Raw genomic sequence first — 25,311 nt, forward strand, 5'->3', positions numbered from 1 at the left:
ATGCTTTTTTCTTGTTTTTAAATAATTTGTACGTTCTGATTACCACATCATTAAGTTGTACCATTGGCATTCATATGATTAATTTAACATTTTTGAAGAACTGGATTCAACTGATGGACATTAAGCTGACTATCTCTTACTTCTACTATGTCATAATCACGGGAAATTAATCGAGCAGATTGAGAAAGAAAAGGATTTATGGACATTGAGGAAGCCACTGAAGGAGCTTGCAAATATGAAGAATATGAGAAGAACAAGAAACAACAGGTTCGATCTTTGAACATTAATATCTGCTCATCTTTCTTTTTCAATCCCTGTCCCTCTGATGGCTGCAGGAATTTCCATCTCATTTGTGTGTGTGTGTGTGTATTCACAAGGCTGCATCCATTAAAGTCGTAAACTCATAATCAGCGGCCTGAAAAGTTTGATCTCGTTCAATTCATCCGATCATCTTCCTCTGAAAAAAATTTTTTTACCACAGTTTTGGAAATATTTGCGAACATGCAAAGTTGCCTTTAGTTAGGAATACCCTAAAAATTTGATTGAGGTTAACATTTGATAGCTGGGATTTAATATTGGACGGTAATTCGGAGTTCTTAATTTAATCAGGGTTGTTAGTTTAGTTTGCATAAGTTCCCGACGCATTTAGCTTCACATCTAAGAATGAAGTTATTAACACCGAAGCAGAGCCTGATCAAATGAGGAATGAATCATTTGAGCCTCTGATCGCGGTTATAATTAATAGGGACAAGGATCGTTAAGAACATGAAACCAGTAAAAGCGAAGAAGATTCTGACTCGCCCAATACATGTCAGCTCATACACGTGGTGTCAGGGCCCCGGGCTGTGGCAGCCCCAATTTGTTGAGGTTTGTCCTTGCATTAATTTCTTTGGAGCCAATTTACATATCCCAAGCAATGTTTTAAAAGCCGAACCGGAAGTCAAACTGGAAAGATCAGCGGGTTATAGTCCAATCGGTCGAACCAGTCGGACCGTTTGGTCGGACCGGTAACGCAATAATTAATTTAAAACAATATTATATACATATAATTAATATATATATGAAAAATATTAAATTATTAATAATTTAGAAATGTATTTAAATGATCCAAAAATATAATAAAATCATTGAAGATGGACTAAAACCTTATATATATATTTAAATTTATGTATGTTTAAAATATTTAATAATATTAAAAATTATTAATTTATTCAAATCAAAAAATTATTTTAAAAGATAGAGCAGACATCAAAACAAAAAGGCTAGTGATTCATGGTTTTAATATCACAATATGTGAAATTTTCAATAAGATAATACTATATGGTTATAAATAGTCTAAAAATATATTAGGATATTTGAGGGGGTCAATTTTTTTATTTTTCTAGTATTTTTTTGGTCAGGCTAAAAAACCGTCCGATTTTCTGAAAACCGTTCCAGTTCCCGATCCAACTCTGGTTTCCGACTTAATGACGACTCAACTCTGGTCCAATCCGGCTCAACTATATAAATGGTTTTTCGGTCCAAACCGAGCCGTTAACAGGTTCGGCTAACGGTTCAACCGGTCCGACCGTCCGATCCGATCCGGTTTTTAAATCATTGATCCCAAGTTAAGCATGCCAACGAAATCTTATACTACCTCTAATCTTTAATATAAGACTTCGTTTGATTTTAATTTTGGTCTTAAATATAAATCCTAATCTACTTTGTCTCTCATATTTATGTATTTTTTTCCAAGACAGTCCTTCTAATAGTAATAGTTCTAGCCAATATAATTGACTAACAAGGATATTTTAAAAAAGACAATATTTATTATAAATAACTAACTTAATTTATTTTCTTAATCTATTCAAATTAGTCAGCTAACTCCTATATTTAGCATAAGAGGTGTGGTATGTTGTTGGTTTCAATTTCATCCACCGATTCTGTTCATTTGTCAGTGCTTATTTTTGACAGATCCCTTGCCGGCTAAGCAGAGCAGAAGGGCTCGTTGTTCAATCAATCAGCAATGCTTATAGTCCACTCTTCGTATAATTTTCTCTCTCTCTGCTCTCCGTTCTTCATTCGGTGCTGTCTTTTCCATTCAGTATGAAATGAACCAAAAAAGTTGTATTGACGACAATATGTGAAAACATTCATACATTTTGATTTCAAGGTTCAAGTCCATTTTCACCTGCAACTCTGTTCATTTTCGTCTGTTCCCTTGCATACCTCTGTCAAGGAGGATTTTCTTGGCCTAAAGGGCCTTTAGTCTTGGCTTACGATTTAAATGAGTCTCTTTCTATAAGTATTCTGTTAATAACTATTCTTGTGTCTCTACTTCTGCTCTCTCTTCTTCGCAACGTCCGCAAAAAGAGAGAACTTATCTCTATTTTCAAAACAGAGTATTCCAACTGCGCGTATGCCGAAGCCCAAGTGAAGGCATAATAGTCTAATGAGAACCGAAATTCAACTTATTTAAACTTTCATTTTTATTAATAAAAAAAAAAAAGAGGGAAAATGAGTGTGACTGTTTTACAACTCTTTGGGTTCCCTCGCCCCAATCCCACATCATGATTAAGGATTGGAGTTTCATCGCTTCTACGTCGTAAGGGCAGATCAAATTACTGAAGTTGCTGGGAAAGGCTTTGCGAATATCAAAGATGAATATCTCATCAGTTAATGAAGACATAAGAAGCTGATGGAAGAAAGTGCGACTTACAAATCTTAATTTTCTGAGACTACTCTATAATCCATTCGCATTTAGTGTATGCATTTGTTACTTGATGTAGCTTGTACCGGATGAAATATGATTTTGTTGGTTTTGAACAAACCCATGCGAAGACTTAATTATAATATTAAATGTTCCTATTCACCCATATCTTGATCTTTTAAGTTGAGATGTTTTTATTATATCCCCCAATTAGTAATACATCTTCCCCGTGGTGCTTGAAGGAGCTTAGAGTGCTCCAAAAATAAAGGTCACCTTGTTACGCCAGTGTTCTATAGAGTAGATCCTTCACATGTGAGAAAGCAATCTGAGAGTTATCAGAAAGCATTTGCAGAACTTGAGCACAAAAGCATCACCCAGCAACAACTGCAAAAGTGGAGGGAGGCTCTCACTCATGCTGCCAATTTAATTATCTGGTTGAGATTGTGGCTTGGATAGGAAACTATATATATATATATGCTTAATTATGATTGATCTTTCTCTTATCGTGTTCTTCCATGCCTATAGGGCTAAATTAAATAAAAACTAATTCTTCAACTGTTATACATTACAATTAAAATTAAAAACAACCGGACCCAGCCTCCATTCAATATACATGGATATTATTTCTACATCATTTTCTAAGAGACAACAATTTATATATCCCATGTTAAGCATGTGAATGAAATTAAATCTTATATTTTGTTAGTTTCAATCTCATCCCCCGATTCTGTTCATTCAGTTGTTTTCTACTTATTTTGGAAAGCAGAAGGGCTCATTGTTCAATCAATCAGCAATGCTCATAATAGTCCACTCTTCTTATATTATTTCGATGTTCTTTCTGTAGAATCAGAAGAACGTTTCCTTCCTGATGCTGCACTACTATAAAAAAAATTCATTTTCGTACCGTATTTCCTACGGATCAGACGAGTATGAAGCTGTATATTCGTTACTTCCTCATAATTGTCTGTTACATAACAGATGAATCTATATAACTCCTATCTATATTTTTTCAATCAATGTCTCTCTCTAAGCAGATGAAAATGAGTTTCTAGAACAGACAAATATTGCATAATTTGTAGTAGGGCTACACATGTCACAGCTGGAGGCTTTGCAAAAAGCTGATATAGTGATGTGCTTGTTCAAAGTAAAATAAAGTAAAAGTTGTAGCTTGCTTTTGAAAATAAGTGACAGACAGAACTACTGAACCTGTGAAGGAAACCGAGCATTTTCAAGAATATTCCATCACTTCCAAGTTCATATGGCGAATTAAATGTTTTTGTATGTATTCATTACTTTTGCCTCTTGCTCTAATGTTTTGGTGCTTTTTCTCTCTAACAGGCATCATTTCTTTCATCAAATGGCTTAAGAGGGAGTGATCTCTTCTTGCATTACTCTTTCAGTAAGAATTTCTTGGCACAAAGGGTCTTTAAATTATGTATATTTGATGGTGGCAAAGTTGAAAACCTAGTTAATTTTAAATATAAATTAATAAGTTTTAAGATTTTCTTTGGCACGACATTGATTTATAAATAAATCTAAAATAGTGGTTAAATTATTTAAATCTTGTTGAGAATATTACAGTGTGAGCAAAATAAAGTCACCGGCCTGTCATTTCGTATTAACTATAATTTTCTTTGAATATTCTTCACATGACCTTGAAGAACTTGGATTCGTGCCTACTTATTATATCTTCCCTCTTCTTAACGCGTGACTAATTTCAACTTAATTAAGAGTACAATAGGTATATATAATAATGGGCCATCATGCATTTATTAAATTTGAATCATTTCTAGTTTTTTTATTAATTAAGCTTTGGGTGAAGGCCTTAAGAAATTCGGGAGGAAGTCTCAACGTCGTTTCCTAATTATGCCTTAAAGCTTTTTCGGAAGCCACACGGAAAAGGCGAAGCCTGCAAAAGTTAGCTTTGCTTTTAGTCATCTCATTCGATGTAGAGCAAGTCACAGCTGGAGGCTTTGCAAAAACTGATAGGCTTGTTCAAGTTAAGAGCAAGTCATCAAGGCAGCACCATTGCTAATTCAAGTTTTGCTATTTGCATAGTCTGATCATGTGAAGCTAAGTCTATTATTTGAATCGAAGAGGTCTGATGGTAGCTGGACATGATCGAAGGATGATGTAAGCTGGCACAAGCCTTTTCTTTTTAAATTGTCTTTTTGACCCTTCAATTAATTGTAATTTTCCGTAAAATACGGTAGCTCAAACTAATGTGTGTATACCTTAGGTATTGTTTGGTACGAGGGAAATGAAAAAGAGGAGAGAGGAAGGAAAATTTTAATGAGCTCTATATAAAACATTGGAGAAGTAGGGTTTTGAAATTTTAATAAAGAGAAAAGTAATATAAAAGAGTAATAAAAATTAATTAAAAGTTGTTAACCTCAGTTTTTTAATTTTTAAAATCAAGCTCATTAAAATTTTTCCTCCCCTCTCCTTCTCTCATTCTTCCTCATACCAAACAGACCCTAAGGAAATTTGATTGAGCATTGGGCAATTTTCTCCCTCTCTGCTCTCCGTTTTTTCATTTGATGCTGTCTTTTCCATTCAGTATGAAATGAACAAAAAGTTGCATTAACGTCTGACGACCGTATGTGAAAAGCATCTATACATTTTGACTATGCTCTATCATTTTCATCAAATGGCTCAAGGGAGACTAACCTTTGGAGGATATGATTAAAAATCAATTAACTATAAAGATTTATGAAATAGTTTTCGCTAAATCTTAACCACAGAGTATTGAGATGTGAGAATCATAAGTGTTGGCCAAAAAAAAAAAGAAAGAGAAATAATTCATAATCAGGAAGATATTAATTGGAGAGTTTTTTTTTTTTTTTTCCTGTATTCAGATTGAGAACATAAATAAAAGAAAGTTTCAAGTAACAACTTGAAAGAGGCCCATCCCCTCGGGTAAAGTATGCGTTCCATTCCATGAAGTTTCACAGACATAATTCCATTGACTTGGTTGCCTGAATCAACGCCAAGACCACCTTAATTATCTTCCCCAGTAGTATAATCCTCCACAGGCGCTGTTTATTTCCTATTGAATGTAAGCTTTTGGGTGAAGGCCTTTAGAGAAATTCGGGAGAAAGTCTCAAGGTAATTTCCTAACCATGCATTAAAACTCTTCGGAAGTCACCCGGAAACAAGTAAAAGCTCAAGTCGTGCTTTAAACCAATTACAGCTATATCCCATACTCTAAGAAATGTTGGACTTATGAAATAAATTTTTAGACCCTATCTTTGTGCATAATGTTGTACCAAAAACAGAAGAAAAGGATGAGTTTCATTTTAGATTATTTATCAGCCTTCAATATATTTTTTTTTTGTGAGCACCAGGGTATCCCATTGTGAGCATCGCTCCGTGCATATCAGTGTACCCCACCACCCTCAAATGTGTAAAAAAAAAAAAAAATATCTTCAATGTCATTAAAATAAATCTGAATCATTTTTTTGGTTTTGTTAAACGAATAAGATACTTATATTACAATTTAACATTAATCCAAAGAAGCCCATATTTAATTTCATGATAGAAGATTGAACCGGAAAGGGGAAAAAACACCACAAACTAATTAAATTTTGGTGTTTTTTGTACTTATTTGGATTAAGATAAAAGGCAGTAATGTAATTTATACTTGGATTAGTTTTTACATGAAAATCAGTTTGAAAATAATATGTTTATTTGGATGATTAATTAATATGGTTATAAAATGGCTAAAAACGAATATTTGGGATCAGAAGCTCCTCTTTTCTTTTCTTTTTTTGGCAAAAAGCCAGTTTGGGCTGAGAACATACTCCCAAGCACAACGTGAATCATGCGCTAAAGAAGCCGACAAAGAGATTCCGCGACTGACGAGTCAAAAGTAGCTTTAATAAACATGCATTGGTTGCCTTATTTTTTGGGTATTTGCATGCATGTGTGATGTGTCCTTACTCAATAATTTAATTTCCTCTTCACGTGATGTACGGAGGAGGGGTGGAGGTCACCGAAAGTGCTAGGTTACTTTCTTTTTCACCCCACTCAATCATAACAGCACAGCAAAATTCCAACTTCCTGGGGCCCCTTTTCTTTGAAATGCACGGCCCTGTTTGTTTAAATTAACTGCTCACTTCAGTTTTTAATACTCCTCTAATCTTAAATATAAAATTTATTTTATAGTATATTTCTCTGATCCTATTTATAAGATATTTTGAGTATGTTTCACACAGATCAAGAAAAATCTTAAACTTTATTAACTCTCATTTAAAATTTAATGACTTTCTAACTTTATCACTATTTAATATATATTATAACTCATATAAACAAAATCAACACAATAATAAATGAGGGGTAAAATTGTATATCTATATAAAAAATTTCTCTCAGTACTTTATAAAGAGGACCAAAAAATATATTCTCTCTCTGTCTTATAAATAGGACCAGACAAGTAATTTATACTATAAAATATGTCTTATATTTAAGATTGGAGGAGTATAAGAATAGGTTAACTAAGTTAAGTAGATTAAAAAAATTAATTAAATTAGTTATTTGTAATAAAGAGATATTGTTTTTTTTAAATATTCTTAATGATCAAGTGTAGTAGCTATAACTATCATTATTATAAAGATTATTTTGGAAAAAATATAAAATAAAAATCAGAATTAAAATAGAAGACAAATATTAAAATTACATTAATACTAATGTTAGTGGAAATGCACTGGTTGGGCAGGTTCAGTTGCGTATTTAAGCTTCCCTTTTATCCGAAATGGCATGCACTGCAACCTAATGTTAGTTACCTTGGGTGTGTTTGGTACACCTTTAAGAATGCATTGAATTATTTTCCAACAAAAGTGAAAAGACCAAAATATCCCTGGCAATTACAAAAAATCCTCCTTGTTAACCTTATCAGAGAAAACAGTGCTTTTGTCTTTTACTTCAGCAGAGCATTCGCGCTGGGGTCACCGCATTAACAACTGACATCACACAGCAGCAGTTTTCTCCAAAGCGCAAATATGTCACTTCACTTGTGACAGGGGATCTATTTTCAGGACCAATTTGCAGTGTTCAATTTTTTCTTTTTCTTTTTTTTTTTAATTTATTCTGTGTAAGCATCATTATTTTGTATGAGTGATATGCAGCCTATGCATTCAAATTGTATGTGCTGATTCTACTTGTCTTCCTCTCCATCTCCTATTTTCAGGCCTGTGGCCTTTTTGAATAATTACAAAAATAAAAGTTAAGAAATTAAACGAAAGTAGGCCATTTGACATCAGGGAATGCATTATCATATAACGAAATGGGGAGCAAGAAGTGAGAGGCAGAACAGAGCCTAGAGTCTCTTCGAGCCAAAAAAAAAAAATCTAAAAAAGAGGGCAAAAACACAAAACGATGCATGTTCTCTCTCTGTTTTTTTTTTTTTTTTTGATTGCCTTTCCGAAAAGTTACGACACATTTTCTTCAATGAATGAGTGTATTTGACTACTCTTCATGTCTCTAACCATAAGTCCTAGTTTTTAGATTTGTTTTGGCTCCGTATAATTTCTCGAAAGGGAAACATGTGATAAAATTGAAAGATTGGTAGCAAATATGTGGTCTAAATGAAGTGCTTGCAATTTTATCCTCACTCAGAAGCCTGCAGGCTTTACGATGCACGGGAAACTGAAAAATAAAAGCCAAAGAGCAATATCAAAGCTTAAAGGGACGAAAGTTGAAAACATCATTTTCCGCTATAAGGTAATTTCAATCCTCATTCCGTGTTTATTGCTCACACCATCCTCTGCGCGCAATTGACTTGCTTTTTGGGTTGACTGCGGTATATACTTTTAAAACATCTAAACTAATTTTAATTGATTTTTTCTCATTTGAAGCTTATAAGGGATATAAAATATGATTAATTGTTCAAAAATAGCATTAATTTCTTTATCATCTCTTATAGGCGCAGATGCATTCTACTGTCATTGCCCAAAATATAAACCAAAAATTAAAATTTAGCCACAAAAACCGTCTAATCCTAACGATTCATTAGCCCTACCTAGAGGGAAAAACACTATTATGCCCAATTCTAAATATAAGAGTTATACAGAAAATTTAAAAATATTAAGAATATTAGTTAAATTAACTATTTATAATAAATGCATATTAGCTATTTTAAAATATTCCCTTCCAGTCATTACCTCATTGATGAATAATACATTTCATATATACAATAAATGGGGATAATTTGCCAAAAAAAAGGATATATTTTAGGAAAAAATCATAAATTTGAAAGATAAAAAGTATATTAGAATTTTATATATCAAATCAAAACAAATATTTCAATTAACTCTTATATTTAAAATAGAGGGGAGTACAATAACATGCACCTTATCTAAACAAGTCTTTTTCTCTCTTTTTTTTTTTATAATTTGTAAAAGCTAAACAAAATTCAAAAATGGAAATCAAACAAGCCCTTTAATGATGGCTTTTTTGATTAAAAAGGAGAGGAAATGAGAGCTGATAATAATAAAAAATGTCAATACTTGCACATTTGAATGTTAAAACTTTAATGCTTACTAGCTCTCCTCTGCATTTCATTTTAAAGGTTATACAAAATCTTTCATATTATACATTATTATTTGTCGAAGAAAATAATTATTTATTCAATTTTATATTTCTAAAAGAGAAGACGCATCATATATGGTGGAACTCAAGGAAAGGAGTAGAAACACAAATGAGAGAGGCGTAATCATAGGGCTTTATTAAACCAAATTTCGTTAATTAGGAAATCTGATAGGTATATTTCCTTGGAAAATTTCTTTCTTTGTTTTTTTCCCCCTCCCTTGACGAGCCCTTGAGAAATTTGAGTAAGCTTTGGGCGAGGGCTCAGTGAAATTTGATCAGGATTTCGGTGAAAGTGTGGGGGCAATTTCCTTTCTCTCTGTGCCGTGTTTTTCATTTAATGCTGTCTTTGAAATTTGAGATTCAATCCTTGTGAAGGTTCTCAGAAGTCATCCGGAGGCCAACTTTTTGTAAATTTCTATAAGTTAGCTTTGCTTTTATTTGTTATAATTTATATTTATAATTATTTATTATTCAGTATGTTCCATTTTCATTGACTTGGTTGACCAAGTCTACTCCATTAAATCATTCTTAGATCTGAATTAAAAGCGGTCCCAATTATATCTTTTTTGCACATCGTAACAAAGCAATCTATAATAAATGAGAGTAAAGCAATACTCCGTCCTTCACTTCTAGAAAAACTCTAATCCAAAATATACGTTTTTTTTGTATAACCAAAATATAAGTTTAATTGGAAAAAAAATATATTTTTGACCCATTTATTTTTTGAACTAATTTTAACTACTAGTTTGTTAAACGTGATTCAGTTATTTGAAACTTATACATAAGATTGGAGGGAGTACATTCACGCAAAAATAATAATCTCTTATAAATAATAAAAAAAAGACTTCTCTTTTCCTTTTAAATAAGAATTAGGGAAAATCTCAACAAAATCTAGCTGAAATATCTAAATTCAAATTAAGATCTATATTTTTAATAAATTTCTAAGAGGCTTAATTTATAATTTCTAAATGTTGTTAAATGTTAAATGACTAAACTGACTCCCTTTTATCAAAAAGAAAAATTGATTATTTTATTGTTTAAGTAATCTCTCATCTGTTACTATTATTTTTTCGGACTGAAAAATAATACAAGTGATTTTATAGCGTTTAAAATTTGTATATACAGCTAAGCTTAAAAAATATTCTGATAAAATATCTTAATTACAACATAAATAGCTTTGAAATAAATATTTTTTTATTTTCTATATTTATTTTAAGACCTTAAAATATTTTAATTAGATAAAAAATGTAATATTATATTTTCATAATTTACGTTAGTTTTATTTACTTAACTAAACGTTGGATTCACAAAATAAAAAACACCTTTTATTTTATTCTGTTGTGAAATATTATTTATATCAATTACAAATATTTTTCAAAGAGAATATTTTATTTTAAATATATATTTAAAGGGCACTTATAATGAATTTAAAGTATTTTTGAAGATTTTACTTATAAATAAAAAATTTAAACACCGTAAAAATTACTTATGTTTCTTTAGTCTCAACAACTAATCATAAGATATGAAAGACTACTTGAAAGGGATAAAATAATCCATTCTTCTTTATAATTAAACAAATACATTCTGATCATTTAGTAACATTCAGAAATCTCTAATTTATTAAAAGTGTATGCTTCAATTTGGATTTAAGGGTGTGTTTGGTACGAGGGATTTGGGAAAGAGAGGGATTTTAATTATTTCTCCTTGTTTGGCAACACACAAATTTTAGAAGGGGAGGGAAAATTTTTTACCTTAACCTCCCCTCCAAAATTGGGAGGATTTGGAGGGAAAGGACAATATTTTGTCATGTTATGACCATTATGCCTATATTTTGTCATGTTGTGACCATTATGCCCATATCTTAAATAAAATAAGAATAAAATTATCCATATTAAAATATTTTTCCCTCCCCTCCCCTTTTTTTTTATAAATCCAAACAAGATAATATTAAAATCCTTTTACTTTCCTCCACTCCTCTTCCCTCCATTAAAATCCCTTCCCTCTCCTTCCCCTCATGGTGCCAAACATACCCTAAGTGTTTCAGGTGGACTTTATTAGGATTCCTCCTAAGTTGCAGAGGATTTTATACATTTCCGCTTCTTCAATCTTTCTTTTGGTCTTTTAATCAAACCCTAATAATGACATAAGTCGGATTGATTTTTATATCAGTCAATTTTTTTTCCATAAAAGGTCAATTTTATTTCAAGGGTTCAAGTACTTCCTACATCCTAAATTTTTTCTTATATCTAAAATAGTTAGGGGAACTAAATGACGGGATATTGATATGACTTTTTCTAAGGCTGCGTCTCCATATTTTTTAATACCCAAAGAATTCGAAGTTTAGACAGTTAAATTCTTATCGCACATTAGTTGTGCGTCTTCTCTCCCTTCTTTGCAACGTCCGCAGGAAAAAAAGGAAAACGTTGGACTTGTTTGGTTCTGTTTTTTGTTTTCCTATTCCCAAAACAATTTTATAAAATTATTTTTTTAACAACAATTTTTGAGAATAAAAAAGTAAAAATATGTTTGGATAATTATTTTAAAAATTTATATTTGAAAAAGAAAATATAAAAAATCATATTTGACAAGTGGTGACCATCACTGACATTGATACATGTCGGGTGGTCGACAAGAAAAAAAGAAAGTTTCTCTACTAATTCAAAATAAAAAATTACAAAAACAAAAGCAAAAAAAAAAAAAATTCTAAAATTTGTTTTTTTTAGTTTTTTAAAAACATATTACTGTTTGTTTCTAATTTTTTAAAATAACTAACTAGAAACAAATTGTCAAGCAAGTTTTTTTCCCCCTCAAAGTATTCCCTCACTTCAATTTGATTGGTTCCCTCAACCAAACAACCAAAACATTCCATTTTCTTTGGATTACAGGTTACAACAATACATTTTTTTTTTCAATAAATGATAAGTTAGAGTCTCGTGTTTGACTATCCTCTTCCTTTCTTAAATATAAGTCTCAGTATTCAGATTTGTTTTAATCCTAGTTTCATGTCTTCGAAAATTTAGTCTCTAAGTTCATGTAACTTCACTTTATTTTTTAATTAGGTCTTTGCACTTTTTTGTCCGGATAGGTTTTTTAATTATGGGCATCAGTTTCTAATCTCATATATAACTGGTATGGATTCTGCCACGAAATATAAAATAAAAAAGGATTTTAAAAGATAAAATGATGAAATAAATTTATTTATTTGTTACTACTAACATAATAAGATATTATTATCCATAAAGTTGCCACTATACGTTTATATTTAATGTAGAATTTGGTTGATTTTGATTTTATTTACATCTACCTGACAAATTTAATTAATCCAAGTAGATGCTGAATGAGGACAATGTCATTAATTACTAACCTTATTTCTCCTGCAAATTAACAACTTGTAAGTACGGAAACCAATGCCTATAATTAAAAAAAAGGTAAGAACCTAATTTAAAAAAATTACGAAGGCCTGATTAAAAATCAAGTAACTATAAAGATTTATGAATTAGTTTTCCCTAAATCTTAATCACAAAGTATCGAGATATGAGAATCATAATTGTTGGCCCAACACAAAAAACAGAGATATTCACAATCAGGAAGATATTTATTGGACAGTTTTTTTCAGAGTGTTCAGATTGAGAACATGAATAAAAGAAAGTTTAATTAGCACTGCTTCTGATCTTAGATATAAGAGCTGGTTGGCTAATTTGAGTATATTAAAGAAGTAAGTTAAGTTAGTTATTTGTAATAAATAAGTATTGTCTTTCCTAAAATATCCTTGATAATCAATTTTATTGGCTAGAACTAATATTATTAAAAGGAATATCTTGAAAAAAAATAGATGAATATAAAAGACAAAATAAATTGGGGTCTTATATTTAAGTTTAAAATAAAAATTAAATAAAATCCTATATTAAGAACCGGAGATAGTAACTTGAAAGAGGCCCATCCCCTCGTGTAAATGGTGCGTTCCATTCCATGAAGGTTCGCAGACATAATTCCATTGACTTGGTTGCTTGAATCAACTCCAAGACCACCTTAATTTTCTTCCCCAACAGCATAATCCCCCAAAGGCCCTGTTTATTTCCTATCGCATGCAAATTATTCTTAGATCTGAATCAAAAAAGAGTCCTAACTCTTTTACAAATTACAACCCTAATTATAAGGCGTGTTATTAATTTTTTCCTTCTAATTAATTTCTTCTTTTTATCCTTCATTAAATGTTCGTACGTGTTATTTAATTTTTAAATTATTTACATTTGATGGAGGCAAAGTTGAAAACTTGTTTAATTTAAAATAGAACTAATGAGTTTTAAAGTTTTATTTAGTTTCAGTTAAACATATTAAAAATAACTTATAAATAAAAATAAAATAGTAATTATTTAAATCTTGTTGAGAATAATACAGTGTACGCAAGCTAAAGTCACCCTTCATTTTGTATGACCTATAATTTTCTTGAAAATTCTTCACATATGACCTTGACGAACTTGTATTCGTGCCTCCTCGGCTCCTCATTATATCTTCCCTATTTATGATGCGTGGCTAATTTCAACGTAAGAGTAGAATAGGTGTATATAATTGGCCATCATGCGTTTATTAAATTTGAATCATTTCTAATTTATTGATTAAGCTTTGGGTGAAGACCTTTTGAGAAATATGGGAGAAACTGAGAAAGTCTCAAGGTAATTAATTTCCTAATCATGCATTAAAACTCTCCGGAAGACCATTGTGTTCATTACTCCGTGTGCATACCCACCACCCTCATATATGTAAAAAATATCTTCAACGTCATTAAAAATAAATTCGCATCATTTTTTTTTTGGGAAAAAAGAGATAGTTATATTACAATTTAACGCTAATCCAAATAAATTTCTTTTTCACCCCCTCATAATAGCACAGGAAAATTCCAACTTCCTAGGACCCCCTTTTCTTTGAAATGCACGGCACTGTTTGTTTAAATTAACTATTATTCATGTAAAACATAGATTAATTTATATTTTTAAAGTGGTTTTAACCATTAACTACTTCTTAATTAAATTTTTTTTGCAATAATCAATATGAAGATTTTGAGGAAAAAATTTATAAATTTGAAAAAACAAGGTGTTAAATCAAAATAAATCTGGGAGGGAGTAATATTATTTTGCACCAGAAAAATCTACACAAAGAAAATTTATCCTTATCAATTTATCTCCACATTAATTCACCCCTCCTGCAACGTGTTCCACGAGTTCTGTGATTGCTTCCTCCTTTCACTTGCAATAATCTATATCATTGGGATTTGAGCCCTTTAGATTCTATATAAAGTCATGTGATCGTTCAACCATTAAATCCATTCGTTAAAATACTCCTTTAATTTTAAATATAAAATCTATTTTGTAATAATTTATATTATAAAATAAGTTTTTTATTTAATATAAGAGGAATATACAATAATTATCAAAGTAGACGATCCTATTTTAAGAAATTTACCACACTACAGGCGGAGTTTACTACACTTAAAGCGTGATTCATCATTTCACATAAGCAAATCACAACACTTTTTATGAATTCCACACTTCGACTGTTCATATGATATGCCATGTACGTTCTAGGGAATTTACCAGGACATCATAGGCCAAATTTACTACACTTTTAATAAAATTGTAAAAAAGTTGTTTAAATGACATTCATGAAATGGGGTCACCCGGGTGTCGTCGGTAACTTGGTACCACTCGTAGTACATGATGACTTAAATTGTGACCCGTGAAAAAAGGTTATAAATTGCCAATGTGAAATGATGAAAATTAGTCACACGCAATCCGTATCAGCCAACATTTACAGCGGTATCTGCACAATTTTCCATGACGGACCCTATTCCGTGTTTATTACTCACATTACCTTTATTTATTGACTTGCCTTTTGGTTTCGGACTCTCATTGTAAATGCAATGCGAACATATTATTACTCTTCCCCCCAATTTTGTTATAAAATCTAATTTATCTCAACATTTAATATATTATAATTTATTTTATTGTTAGTTTAATATATTTAATATATTTTTTATTTATTTTATTATTGGTCTCTCACACCTATCTATTTATTTATAGGGATATATTTAAAATTTTTTTTATTTGTAACATATTAATTATTTTTCACTAATTTTAATTATTTTCTTAAAATACACAATTTAATTAAAAAGATTTTATAATAAAAGACGGAATAGTATGTTTTACTATTTTTTGAAGAGGATAGTTATTTGTTCAGTTTTATATTTCTCAAAAGAAACGCGAATTAGAAACGTATAATCATAGTGCTTTATTAAAATGAATTTCATTGAGAAATCTCATTTGATTTTTCACTTTTTACCAGCTGCTCTTAGGAAATTTGACTAGGCTTTTGGGTCAAGGTCACTGAGCAATTTCCGTTCTCTCTGTTCTACGCTTTTCAGGTAGCGCTGTCTTATCCAGCGATTAAGAGCACAAGAAAATTCCAACTAGGTAGGACCGCCTTTCTTCAAAATTAATTTCTACAGTAATTATTTACTATTCATCTTGTTTGTCCGTTTCCGAATGCATGGGCCTGTGTGTTTCCTATATATCAGAAATTATTCTTAGTTCAGAATTGAGACGAGTCCCAACTCTCTTTTGCATATCAAAGCAAAGCAATCTGACATGGCTTCATCTTCCTCCCCTGCTCCATCTTCTCAATATCCACAGCCATATGATATTTTTTTAAGTTTTAGAGGTGAGGACGTCCGCGGAGGTTTCGTCAGCCATCTTTATGCTGCTCTTGGCATAAGCGAAAAAACAGAAACATTCATCGACCGCAAACTTCCGAAAGGAACGGAGTTGTGGCCATCTCTTAAGAAAGCCATTAAAGATTCAACTATGTCTCTTGTGATCTTCTCAGAAAACTATGCATCTTCTAAGTGGTGCTTGAAGGAGCTTACAAAAATATTAGATTGCTCCAAAAATCAAGGTCATCTCGTGGTGCCAGTGTTCTATAGAGTAGACCCTTCACATGTGAGGAAGCAATCTGGGAGTTACCAGAAAGCATTTGAAGACCTTAAGCGCAATGGCATCAGCGAGCAACGACTGCAGAAGTGGAAGAAGTCTCTCACTGATGCTGCCAATTTGGACGGTTTCCACATCTCCAATAGGTAACTTCTATATGCTTAATTATCTCTTATCATGTTCTTCCATGACGGATGGGGCTAAATTAAATCAATCTTTGAGCATCTCATGGGAGATGATAATCATAATGAGAGTATAGGATCTCATACATATACACTTTGCTTAGCCAGTACACTAGGTCCATCAACTTTATTGTGACGACAGTTTTCATCTAAATCCCCGTCTCACTATCGTCATTATGATCCATTCATAGCCATTAAATTAAGCTAAAATTTTATACATATGGTTTAAATTAGGGGAAATCACAAATAAACACCCTCGAATTAGCAAAATCACTCTATGGTCACCTGAATATGCTAAATTATTATGAGGGACCCAGTCTCAAATTGTAATTATGAAATCATGGCCAAATTACCAAAATACCCCTCTTTAACCTTTTTTTTTTTTAAAAAAAGAAAGCCACTGCCTCACCGGAATCCGGCCACCGGCGCCGGAGCTCCGGCGGCCGCTTCCGGCCACTGTCGGCGCCGGACCCCGGCATCCGGCCGCCGGAGTTCCGGCGCCGGCGGCTGCTTCTGGCGGTCTTCCTTTGTTTTTTTTTGAAACTGTTTTTTTTTTTAAATTGGGGGGAAGTGAGGTTGGGGGGATTTGATCCCCCAACCTAATGCTTCCCAAAATAAGGAATGACCATTGAGCCAACAAATTTTTGTTAACATTATGATGCAAAAAAAAATAAGTTAACTCATTTACTCTTGTTCCAGGTGATAACAACAATACATTTGGAAATAACAAGTTCTGATTGTAAAATAACACGTCTGGAATAAAAATTTAACAATATGTTTTTTTTATAACAATAAATTTTGTTGCAGGCAATAACAACAATACATTTAAAAATAACAAGTTCTGATTATAAAATAACAAGTTTGGGATTAAAATTTAATAACACGTTTTTTTATAACAATACACTTTGTTTCAAGTGATAACAACAATACATTTAAAAATAACAAGTTCTGATTATAAGATAATAAGTCTAGGATTAAAATTTAACAACACGTTTTTTATAACAATTAATTATTTTATAATTTTAAAAAATAAATTATTTATAACTTATAAAAAATATTTTTAATATATTTATTTCTCTAAAAAAATACTTTTTAATCTGTATATCTATACAACTCATTATAAATCAAACTACTTCTTATAAATTATAAAGTATTTATAATAAGGCATTTTTGATTTATTAATCATAGTATAAATTTTATATTATTTCATTCTTTAAATATTAAAAATATTTTTTATATTTAAAGAATAAAATAGTATTTTTAATTATAAATTAGAGATAAATTTCATTTATAAATTTAAGCAGTCAAAAAGTATTTTTAATCCACAATAAATTGTACTATTTATAATTTATAAGAAGTAGTTTGATTTATAATAAGTTGTATAGATATATAGATTAAAAATTTTTTTTAAAAAAATAAAAAAGTGTGTTGCCATTTTCCCTAAATTTTATTTATAAATTTGAACAATAAAAAAGTATTTTTAATCTATAAAAAATTATACTTCAAGTTCTGATTATAAATTGGAGATAAAAATTATTTTTTTAGCAAATTAAATAGATTACAAGTACTTTTTATAAGTTATAAATAATTTATTTTCCAAAAGTATAAAATAATTAATTGTTATAAAAAAAAGGTGCTGTTGAATTTTAATTCCAGACTTGTTATTTTATAATCAGAACTTGTTATTTCCAAATGTATTGTTGTTATCACTTGAAACAAAGTGTGTTGTTATAAAAAAAATATGTTGTTAGATTTTAATCCCAGACTTATTATCTTATAATCAGAACTTGTTATTTTTAAATGTATTGTTGTTATCACTTGAAATAAAGTGTGTTGTTATAAAAAAAACGTGTTGTTAAATTTTAATCCCAAACTTGTTATTTTATAATCAGAACTTGTTATTTTTAAATGTATTGTTGTTATTGCCTGCAACAAAATTTATTGTTATAAAAAAAACATATTGTTAAATTTTTATTCCAGACGTGTTATTTTACAATCAGAACTTGTTATTTCCAAATGTATTGTTGTTATCACCTGGAACAAGAGTAAATGAGTTAACTTATATTTTTCTTTGCATCATAATGTTAACAAAAATTTGTTGGCTCAATAGTCATTCCTTATTTTGGGAAGCATTAGGTTGAGGGATCAAATCCCCCCAACCTCACTTCCCCCCAATTTAAAAAAAAAAAAGTTTCAAAAAAAAAAACAAAGGAAGACCGCCGCAGGCTCCGGCGTCCGGCCGCCGATAGTGGCCGGAAGCGGCCGCCGGAGCTCCGGCGCCGGTGGCCGGATTCTGGTGAGGCAGTGGCTTTCTTTTAAAAAAAAAAAAATTAAAGAGGGGTATTTTGGTAATTTGGCCATGATTTCATAATTACAATTTGAGACCGGGTCCCTCATAGTAATTTAGCATATTCAGGTGACCATAGAGTGATTTTGCTAATTCGAGGGTCTTTATTTGTGATTTCCCCTTTAAATTATTTAGTACTCTCCCTCTTACCTTTTACAATAGACAGTTACCCAAATTACGCAGCCTTTTTGTCGAAGTTACCCTCATTATGGAAGAGAGATAATGTGTGAAAAATAGAATGTGTGGAAATTAAATGTAATAATGAGTAATATAAGTAATTAAATAGGGTAAAATAAAAAATCAATAAACAAAATTTGAGACAACTTCTAAATGCCTCTTATAAAAATGCCTCTTATAAAAACATGACATATATACTTCATAATTATTTCTTATAATAAAGGATGAAGGAGTAATGTTTCTCAAGAGAACTATTAATAAGAACACATTTTCAAAATTGACAAATCTTCAAAGTTGCATTATATTAGGAATAGTTAAAAAGTTTGAATAGATAACGCGATATTTAATTTGGTGCATCTTTACTCTTCCAATGGAGTGCAGAGATGATGAAGCAGACCGAATTAAAGAAATAGTGAGGATTGTTACAGAAATGTTGAGCGAGCTGCATCCAAGTGAAGATAACCCAGAAGGCTTGATTGGAATTGAAGAGAGAATGAAGGACGTGGAATTATTGTTGGACAAGGAGTCCAACGATGTCCGAATTATTTGCATTTGGGGGATGGGCGGTCTGGGCAAAACAACTCTTGCAAGAGCATTGTATAACAAGTGGTGTTCTGAATACAAAGGGTCTCATCATTTTGTGGAAAAAGTGGGAGAAAAATCAAAGAATCATGGAATACAGGCTGTGAAGAGTGATCTTATTAAGGCATTATTAGGGGACAACAATTCTCACACTAGTTCTTATGACATGAGGAGACTTAGACGGAAAGAAGTTTTTATTGTTTTTGATGATGTTAATGATTATGATCAAGTATACAATTTGGTTGGAAGGCGCGATTGGTTTAGACCAGGGAGTAAAATCTTAATAACAACTAGAGATAGTGGAGTCCTTGGTACTAAAGTAGATCGCGATGCTATATATGAACTGAAGGGTTTGGATTCTAAGGAGGCTTTTCAACTTTTCTCCTCACATGCCTTTGGAAAAGACCGCCCTGCCCCTGACCCAAAACTAGGGGGGTTGGCCACGAAACTGACTAGGTATGCAAATGGGAATCCACTGGCCCTGAGAGTTTTAGGTTCCTCCTTGGCTAACGCGGAAGATCCAGAAACTTGGGAAAGCCGATTAGAAAAACTTCAAAAAGTAGCTGAGCCAGACATTAACAAAGTCCTGAAAATAAGTCTTGACGAACTTGATAATGAAGTGAGAGAGAGTTTCTTGGATATCGCATGTCTTGTAACTCATGGTGATAATGTTGGGACGGTAAAAGATTTGTTAAAAGCACGACGTGGTTATTCAGTTTGTTGTGAATTGAAAAGACTTAAAGAGAAAGCTCTTGTAGAAGTTGCATTTGGGAGCGTATTCATGCACGATCTGCTAAGAGAAATGGGTCGACAGGCTGTTCGTGATGAGTCACCAAAACATCCTAGAAAGCGCAGTCGATTATGGGATCCTAAAGAAATATCTGAAATATTGGGGGCAAAAAAGATAAGGGTAAAATTTCTTCATATTTTTTATATAAAATTTTTTTGAAGTCAGTATTCCTATTTAATTTACATAATATTTTTATTACAAAAGTTTTTTTTTTTTTCCCGTTTGTTAGGAAAGTGAAGCCATTGTTGAAGGTGTAAGCCTGAACCTTCGAGAAGTTGGAGAGATGCGCTTAAGTCCCGGGGCCTTTCGTTCAATGCCCAACCTAAAGGCTCTTAATATTTATTCTTGTGGCAAAATCGACGGTGGGGATGGATTAGACTTTTTGCCAGAAGGACTCACAAGCTTGCGTTGGATGGCATACCCTTTTGAGTCCTTGCCAGCAACATTCAAGGCTGTAAGTCTTGTTCAATTGGAAATGCCCTTGAGCAGTTTGACAAGACTTTGGGATGGAGTGCAGGTAAATTTTATATTTTTTTCTTACAAAATATTGTTAATACATCAGTTGGAGAATCTTTATTAATTACGCTCCGGTTAGCCCTTTTTATAAGGTCCAGATAAAATCTCTTACAAAATTCAATGAAATATTAATAACCCATTCTAAATAAATGCCTTCGTCTTTCACCCTCACACTAAGCTCCATGGCCTTATAAAGATTACTATCCCTGTTGAACTATAAGTATCAAATCTTTGAAGCCTTTTTTTTTTTATATAAGTTATAATTTGGATTTACCTAATCATTAAATACATCATTTTTATTCTTACTTTTAATTAATTATATATCTTTCTAATTCTTTTTTTTCAACTTATTCTCTCATATCTCTTTTTCTACATATTTTTTCCACACTTGTCCTCTTCATACACAAATGCGTTTAAAGAAAATAAGCTACATTTTCTTTTTTTAATTTATTATCTTTAACTAATTTTATTCAAGTTATATGATTTAGTTATTTGATACTCTTCCAGTTCTTAATATAAGATTTATTTAACTAATTTGATTAGATTAAAAAAGTCAGGTAAGTTAATTAATTATAAAAAATATGATATGTTTTTTCTAAAATATCATAATTTTATATTAACGAGCAGAAGAGTATCTTCCAAGGGAGTATTGATTAAAATCATGAAAAGGTGTAAAATTTGTTGACAATAGCTAATTTCAACTAATTTTCTGAGGAAAACAGAGAGCGAAACCTTATAAAAAGAAATAGATGGGTAATTTAATTTGGTTTTGGCCACTAATCTTATCACGTAATTTATGTTTTCACAGAATCTTGTGAACTTAAGCAAAATTACGCTCCGTCAATCAATGGGGTTGATTGAACTCCCAGATTTTTCCAAGGCCACACGTCTTGAACATGTTGATCTCGAGTGGTGCTCAAAATTGCGGAGTGTACATCCATCTATTTTATCTCTCCCCAACCTGCGTCGTTTATCGCTACGCTGTTGCCTGGCCCTTACCAGCCTTACAAGCGATACCCATCTCCAATCTCTCATTGAGCTCGATGTACATGGGTGCTCAAGGCTGAAGGAATTTTCAGTGACCTCAGAAAAAGAAGAGCTCGATTTACAACTTTCAGGAACTGCCATCAGTGGTGCGTTGCGCTCATCAAGTGGGCATCGCAGCAAAATTCGTTCATTAGCTCTAGCCGAGTGCAGAATTGTGACAAGCGTTCACGAATTGATTGAGCTGCGTGACCTTCAAGTTCTTGATGCTGGAGGGTGTAATAAGCTAGCATCACCTCTCCTGTCCAAGTGTGATAAGATGGGTGCTTTGCGAATTCTATCGCTTGCGTATTGCAATGAATTATCTGAACTTCCCAATAACATCAGCTTGCTGTCATCATTACGTCAGTTGCATCTCTCAGAGACTCATGTAGAGACCTTGCCTTCAAGCATCAAACATCTTTCACGCCTTCAACGTCTTGAACTGAATAGATGTAAAAGGCTTCGTCGTCTACCAGAGCTCCCTCCCTCTATCTTGACATTGACTGCCACCGACTGCACATCCCTTGAGACCATAGAATCCCTTGAGACCATACAATATTCACCTTCGACAAACGAAGGTGAAAAAGGAAAATATAAGCCATATCCGGGCTTTTTATTCACAAATTGCAAGAAGCTGAGTCGACGGACAATCAAAGCTGCTGAGGCAAGAGTCCTACTTGAGGTAAAGAAAGCCACTTATGACCATGCTGGATTGGAATATCCAGGAGAAAGTGTTCCAAAGTGGTTCATGTATAGGGATGAAGGGTCATCGGTGTCTGTGAATCTCAGTTCGATTCCAAATTATGAGGATGGGGTATTCCTTTTTTGCGCCTTCTTTAATAAATTACCATTTTGGTTGGGAGGAAACATTGATGCCAAATGGTTTATTGATGGTGAATATGCTTGCCGGGCCGCTAAAAGGTCGTGTGGACTGGGTGGGGTGGGGTCCTCAACGCATGTTGGTCTTTGGTATGATCCTGATTCACTTGGAGAACTAAAAAGGAAAATTGAAGAAAGGAAAAGAAATGGTCAGAGCAACACGGAGCTTGAAGTAAAATTCGAAGGTTCCAGAGAAGTAGAGATCAAAAGGTGTGGGGTATGCCCGACATCCGCAGTTGACTATCAAGATGGTGACATTAAACAAATTCAATTGCCATTGCCTCCTCAGCCCAGCTCTAATGCAATGGAAGCGGCCTCTCCAAAGCGCAAACATATGAAAATCTTTAAAAGAGAAATAGTGATCAGAATATTATTTATTTTTAATTCTTTCTTTTATGGCAAAAGGAGCCGGATTTTATTGTTGTTAGGTCCGATTAGGATTTTATCATTTAAATTCATCACTCAGCCGTTCGCTTCACCATCAACTGCAAATCTAGAATGAGGCTTGGTTGCTCCTTTCACAAAGAAGCCGTCTCAAGTTGAATGATCTGCCCACTTCAACGTGATAGATCGATTGGCATTACAGCCACAACCTCATTCTGTTGAATCTTGAAGAATTTCAACAGCTGGATTCAACTGAGCGATTCTCTCCAATTCCTTTCTTCAATTCCTTGCTACCAAATGGGCTATAAGGTGATGATTTCTTACTTTTACTATTTCATAATTACAGAAAATTAATTCTGCATCAGACTACGGAAGGAAAAAAGAAAAACGAAGTCATAATATAATTGATGAAAATTTGCTTACCTTTAAAACCCGTGATCATATTTGTTGTTCCGATTGTGAACGTATACAAATCCAAGAGAAGCAACTTTAGAGGCAATTCATGTGGAATAAAATTTATTAACCTTTAAATATATGAAAATCCTTAAAAGAGAAATAGTGATAAGAATATTTATTTATTTATTTAATTCATTCTTTTATGGTAAAAGGAGTCGGATTTTATCATTGTTAGATCCATTTAAGATAAATGGCCTTTTATTATACAATGGGAAATTTATCATTAAAAAATTAAATCAAACGCTGGACTTACGTCCATATCGTCAAATCTCGGGTCAATGGTGAGATTTCTTCTCCTTAATTATGAGGCTTGCTATAGATTCTCTATGTACTCTGCTAGGTTTCTATTAAATGAGTTCCATGTCATTTCAGGACGAGTTTTAAGTGTCACTTGGAGTACAAATGATAATCATATGAATATGTGAAATTTTTGGATCATTTTTCACCTGTATATATATGTCTGCCATGGCGTGGATGTGTGGCCAGCTTACTGCAAACAATGAAGTAGAAAAAGTAGCTTACTGATCCAATACTTCTGTGTTTTGTCGAAACATCAAAACTTTGATTTTTAGCACTAGCTGGTGACATATGTTCACAATTGTCAGCCATCTTTGTTTCCTCACAGCTTGATACGATGCTAGGGTGCTACATTGGGTTGTGAAATCTACAGAATTACAGCTGGGCTTTGAGGTCTCGGCAGTGGGAGTGTCTAATATTTGATTCTTCAATTTGTATTTCAACTATTATTACTTTGTTAGTTTTGAAACTGGGCTACTCTCTGGCTATCTTTTATGTGAAAACCTTTCTTGCTGGTTGTTTCTGTTTTAGGTCAGATCGTAGTAGTTGGTGTGGATATCAACTGAAAGGCCAGAAATTAATTAACTGATCGAACAAAATTACTAATGAAGGGCATGTTCCCTGTCCATGACATGGCATTAAACTCTTTATGACCAATTCCTAATTAGTCACTGGTTTGATCACTGCCAACTCCCTTCCTTTTGAGCCATGTTAAATATGAAGGGCATATTCCTTGTCCATGATTCTCCCTCTCGTTTTGGTCATTGCTAAATATGTAAACCATACGCATTTAAATTTTGACATCTTCTCTCCCTGCGTTACAAAATTTCCAAACTGATGCCTGCTTTCTGTATTATATTTTGCAGAAGTCTCTTTCTATATTCTGTGAATAAACCATATGTGAAAAAATGACTGATGAAATGGATCTATGTTTATGCTGAGTCCTCATACGCATGCTGCCAATGACTTGATTGGGGCAGTACCAATCTGTCGAGGTGTGGCCTTGGATTCTATTTCTACATCATTTCTTTAGAGACAATTTGTATATCCCTTGCTAAGCATGTGAATGAAATCTTATATTTCGTTGGTTTCAATTTCATTTACTGATTCTGTTCATTTATTCTGTGCTTATTTTTGACAGATCGCTTGCCGGATAAGCAGAGTAGAAGGGCTCATTGTTCAATGAATCAGCAATGCTTATGGTGCAGTCTTCTCATGTTGTTTAGATGTTCTTTCTGTACAACCAAAAGAAGGTTTCTTCCCTGATGCTGCACATGTCACAGCCGGAGGCTTTTCAGAAACTGATCTGCTTGTTCAAGTTAACAGCAAGTCATCGCGGAAGATAATTTGCAGCACCATTGCTAATTCAGGTGTGCTATTTGCATGCTCCGTTCATGTGAAGCCTAATCTATTTG

General features: G+C 32.5%; 1 protein-coding gene across 1 annotated transcript; it reads left to right on the plus strand.

Moving 5' to 3' along the window:
* Window positions 1–15,918: 15,918 nt before the first annotated feature.
* Window positions 15,919–23,451, plus strand: LOC114721489 (disease resistance-like protein DSC1). The gene is made up of 5 exons (XM_028907301.1): window positions 15,919–16,406; window positions 19,348–20,458; window positions 20,568–20,855; window positions 21,663–22,976; window positions 23,329–23,451. Exons 1-5 carry the CDS (start codon window positions 15,919–15,921, stop codon window positions 23,449–23,451), a joined length of 3,324 nt encoding a protein of 1,107 aa, XP_028763134.1.
* The last annotated feature ends 1,860 nt before the right edge of the window (window positions 23,452–25,311 follow it).

This window comes from Neltuma alba, unplaced genomic scaffold, assembly GCF_004799145.2.
Source record: "Neltuma alba isolate B1F8T4 unplaced genomic scaffold, ASM479914v2 tig00012042_pilon, whole genome shotgun sequence".
In the NCBI taxonomy this organism is placed as follows: domain Eukaryota; kingdom Viridiplantae; phylum Streptophyta; class Magnoliopsida; order Fabales; family Fabaceae; genus Neltuma; species Neltuma alba.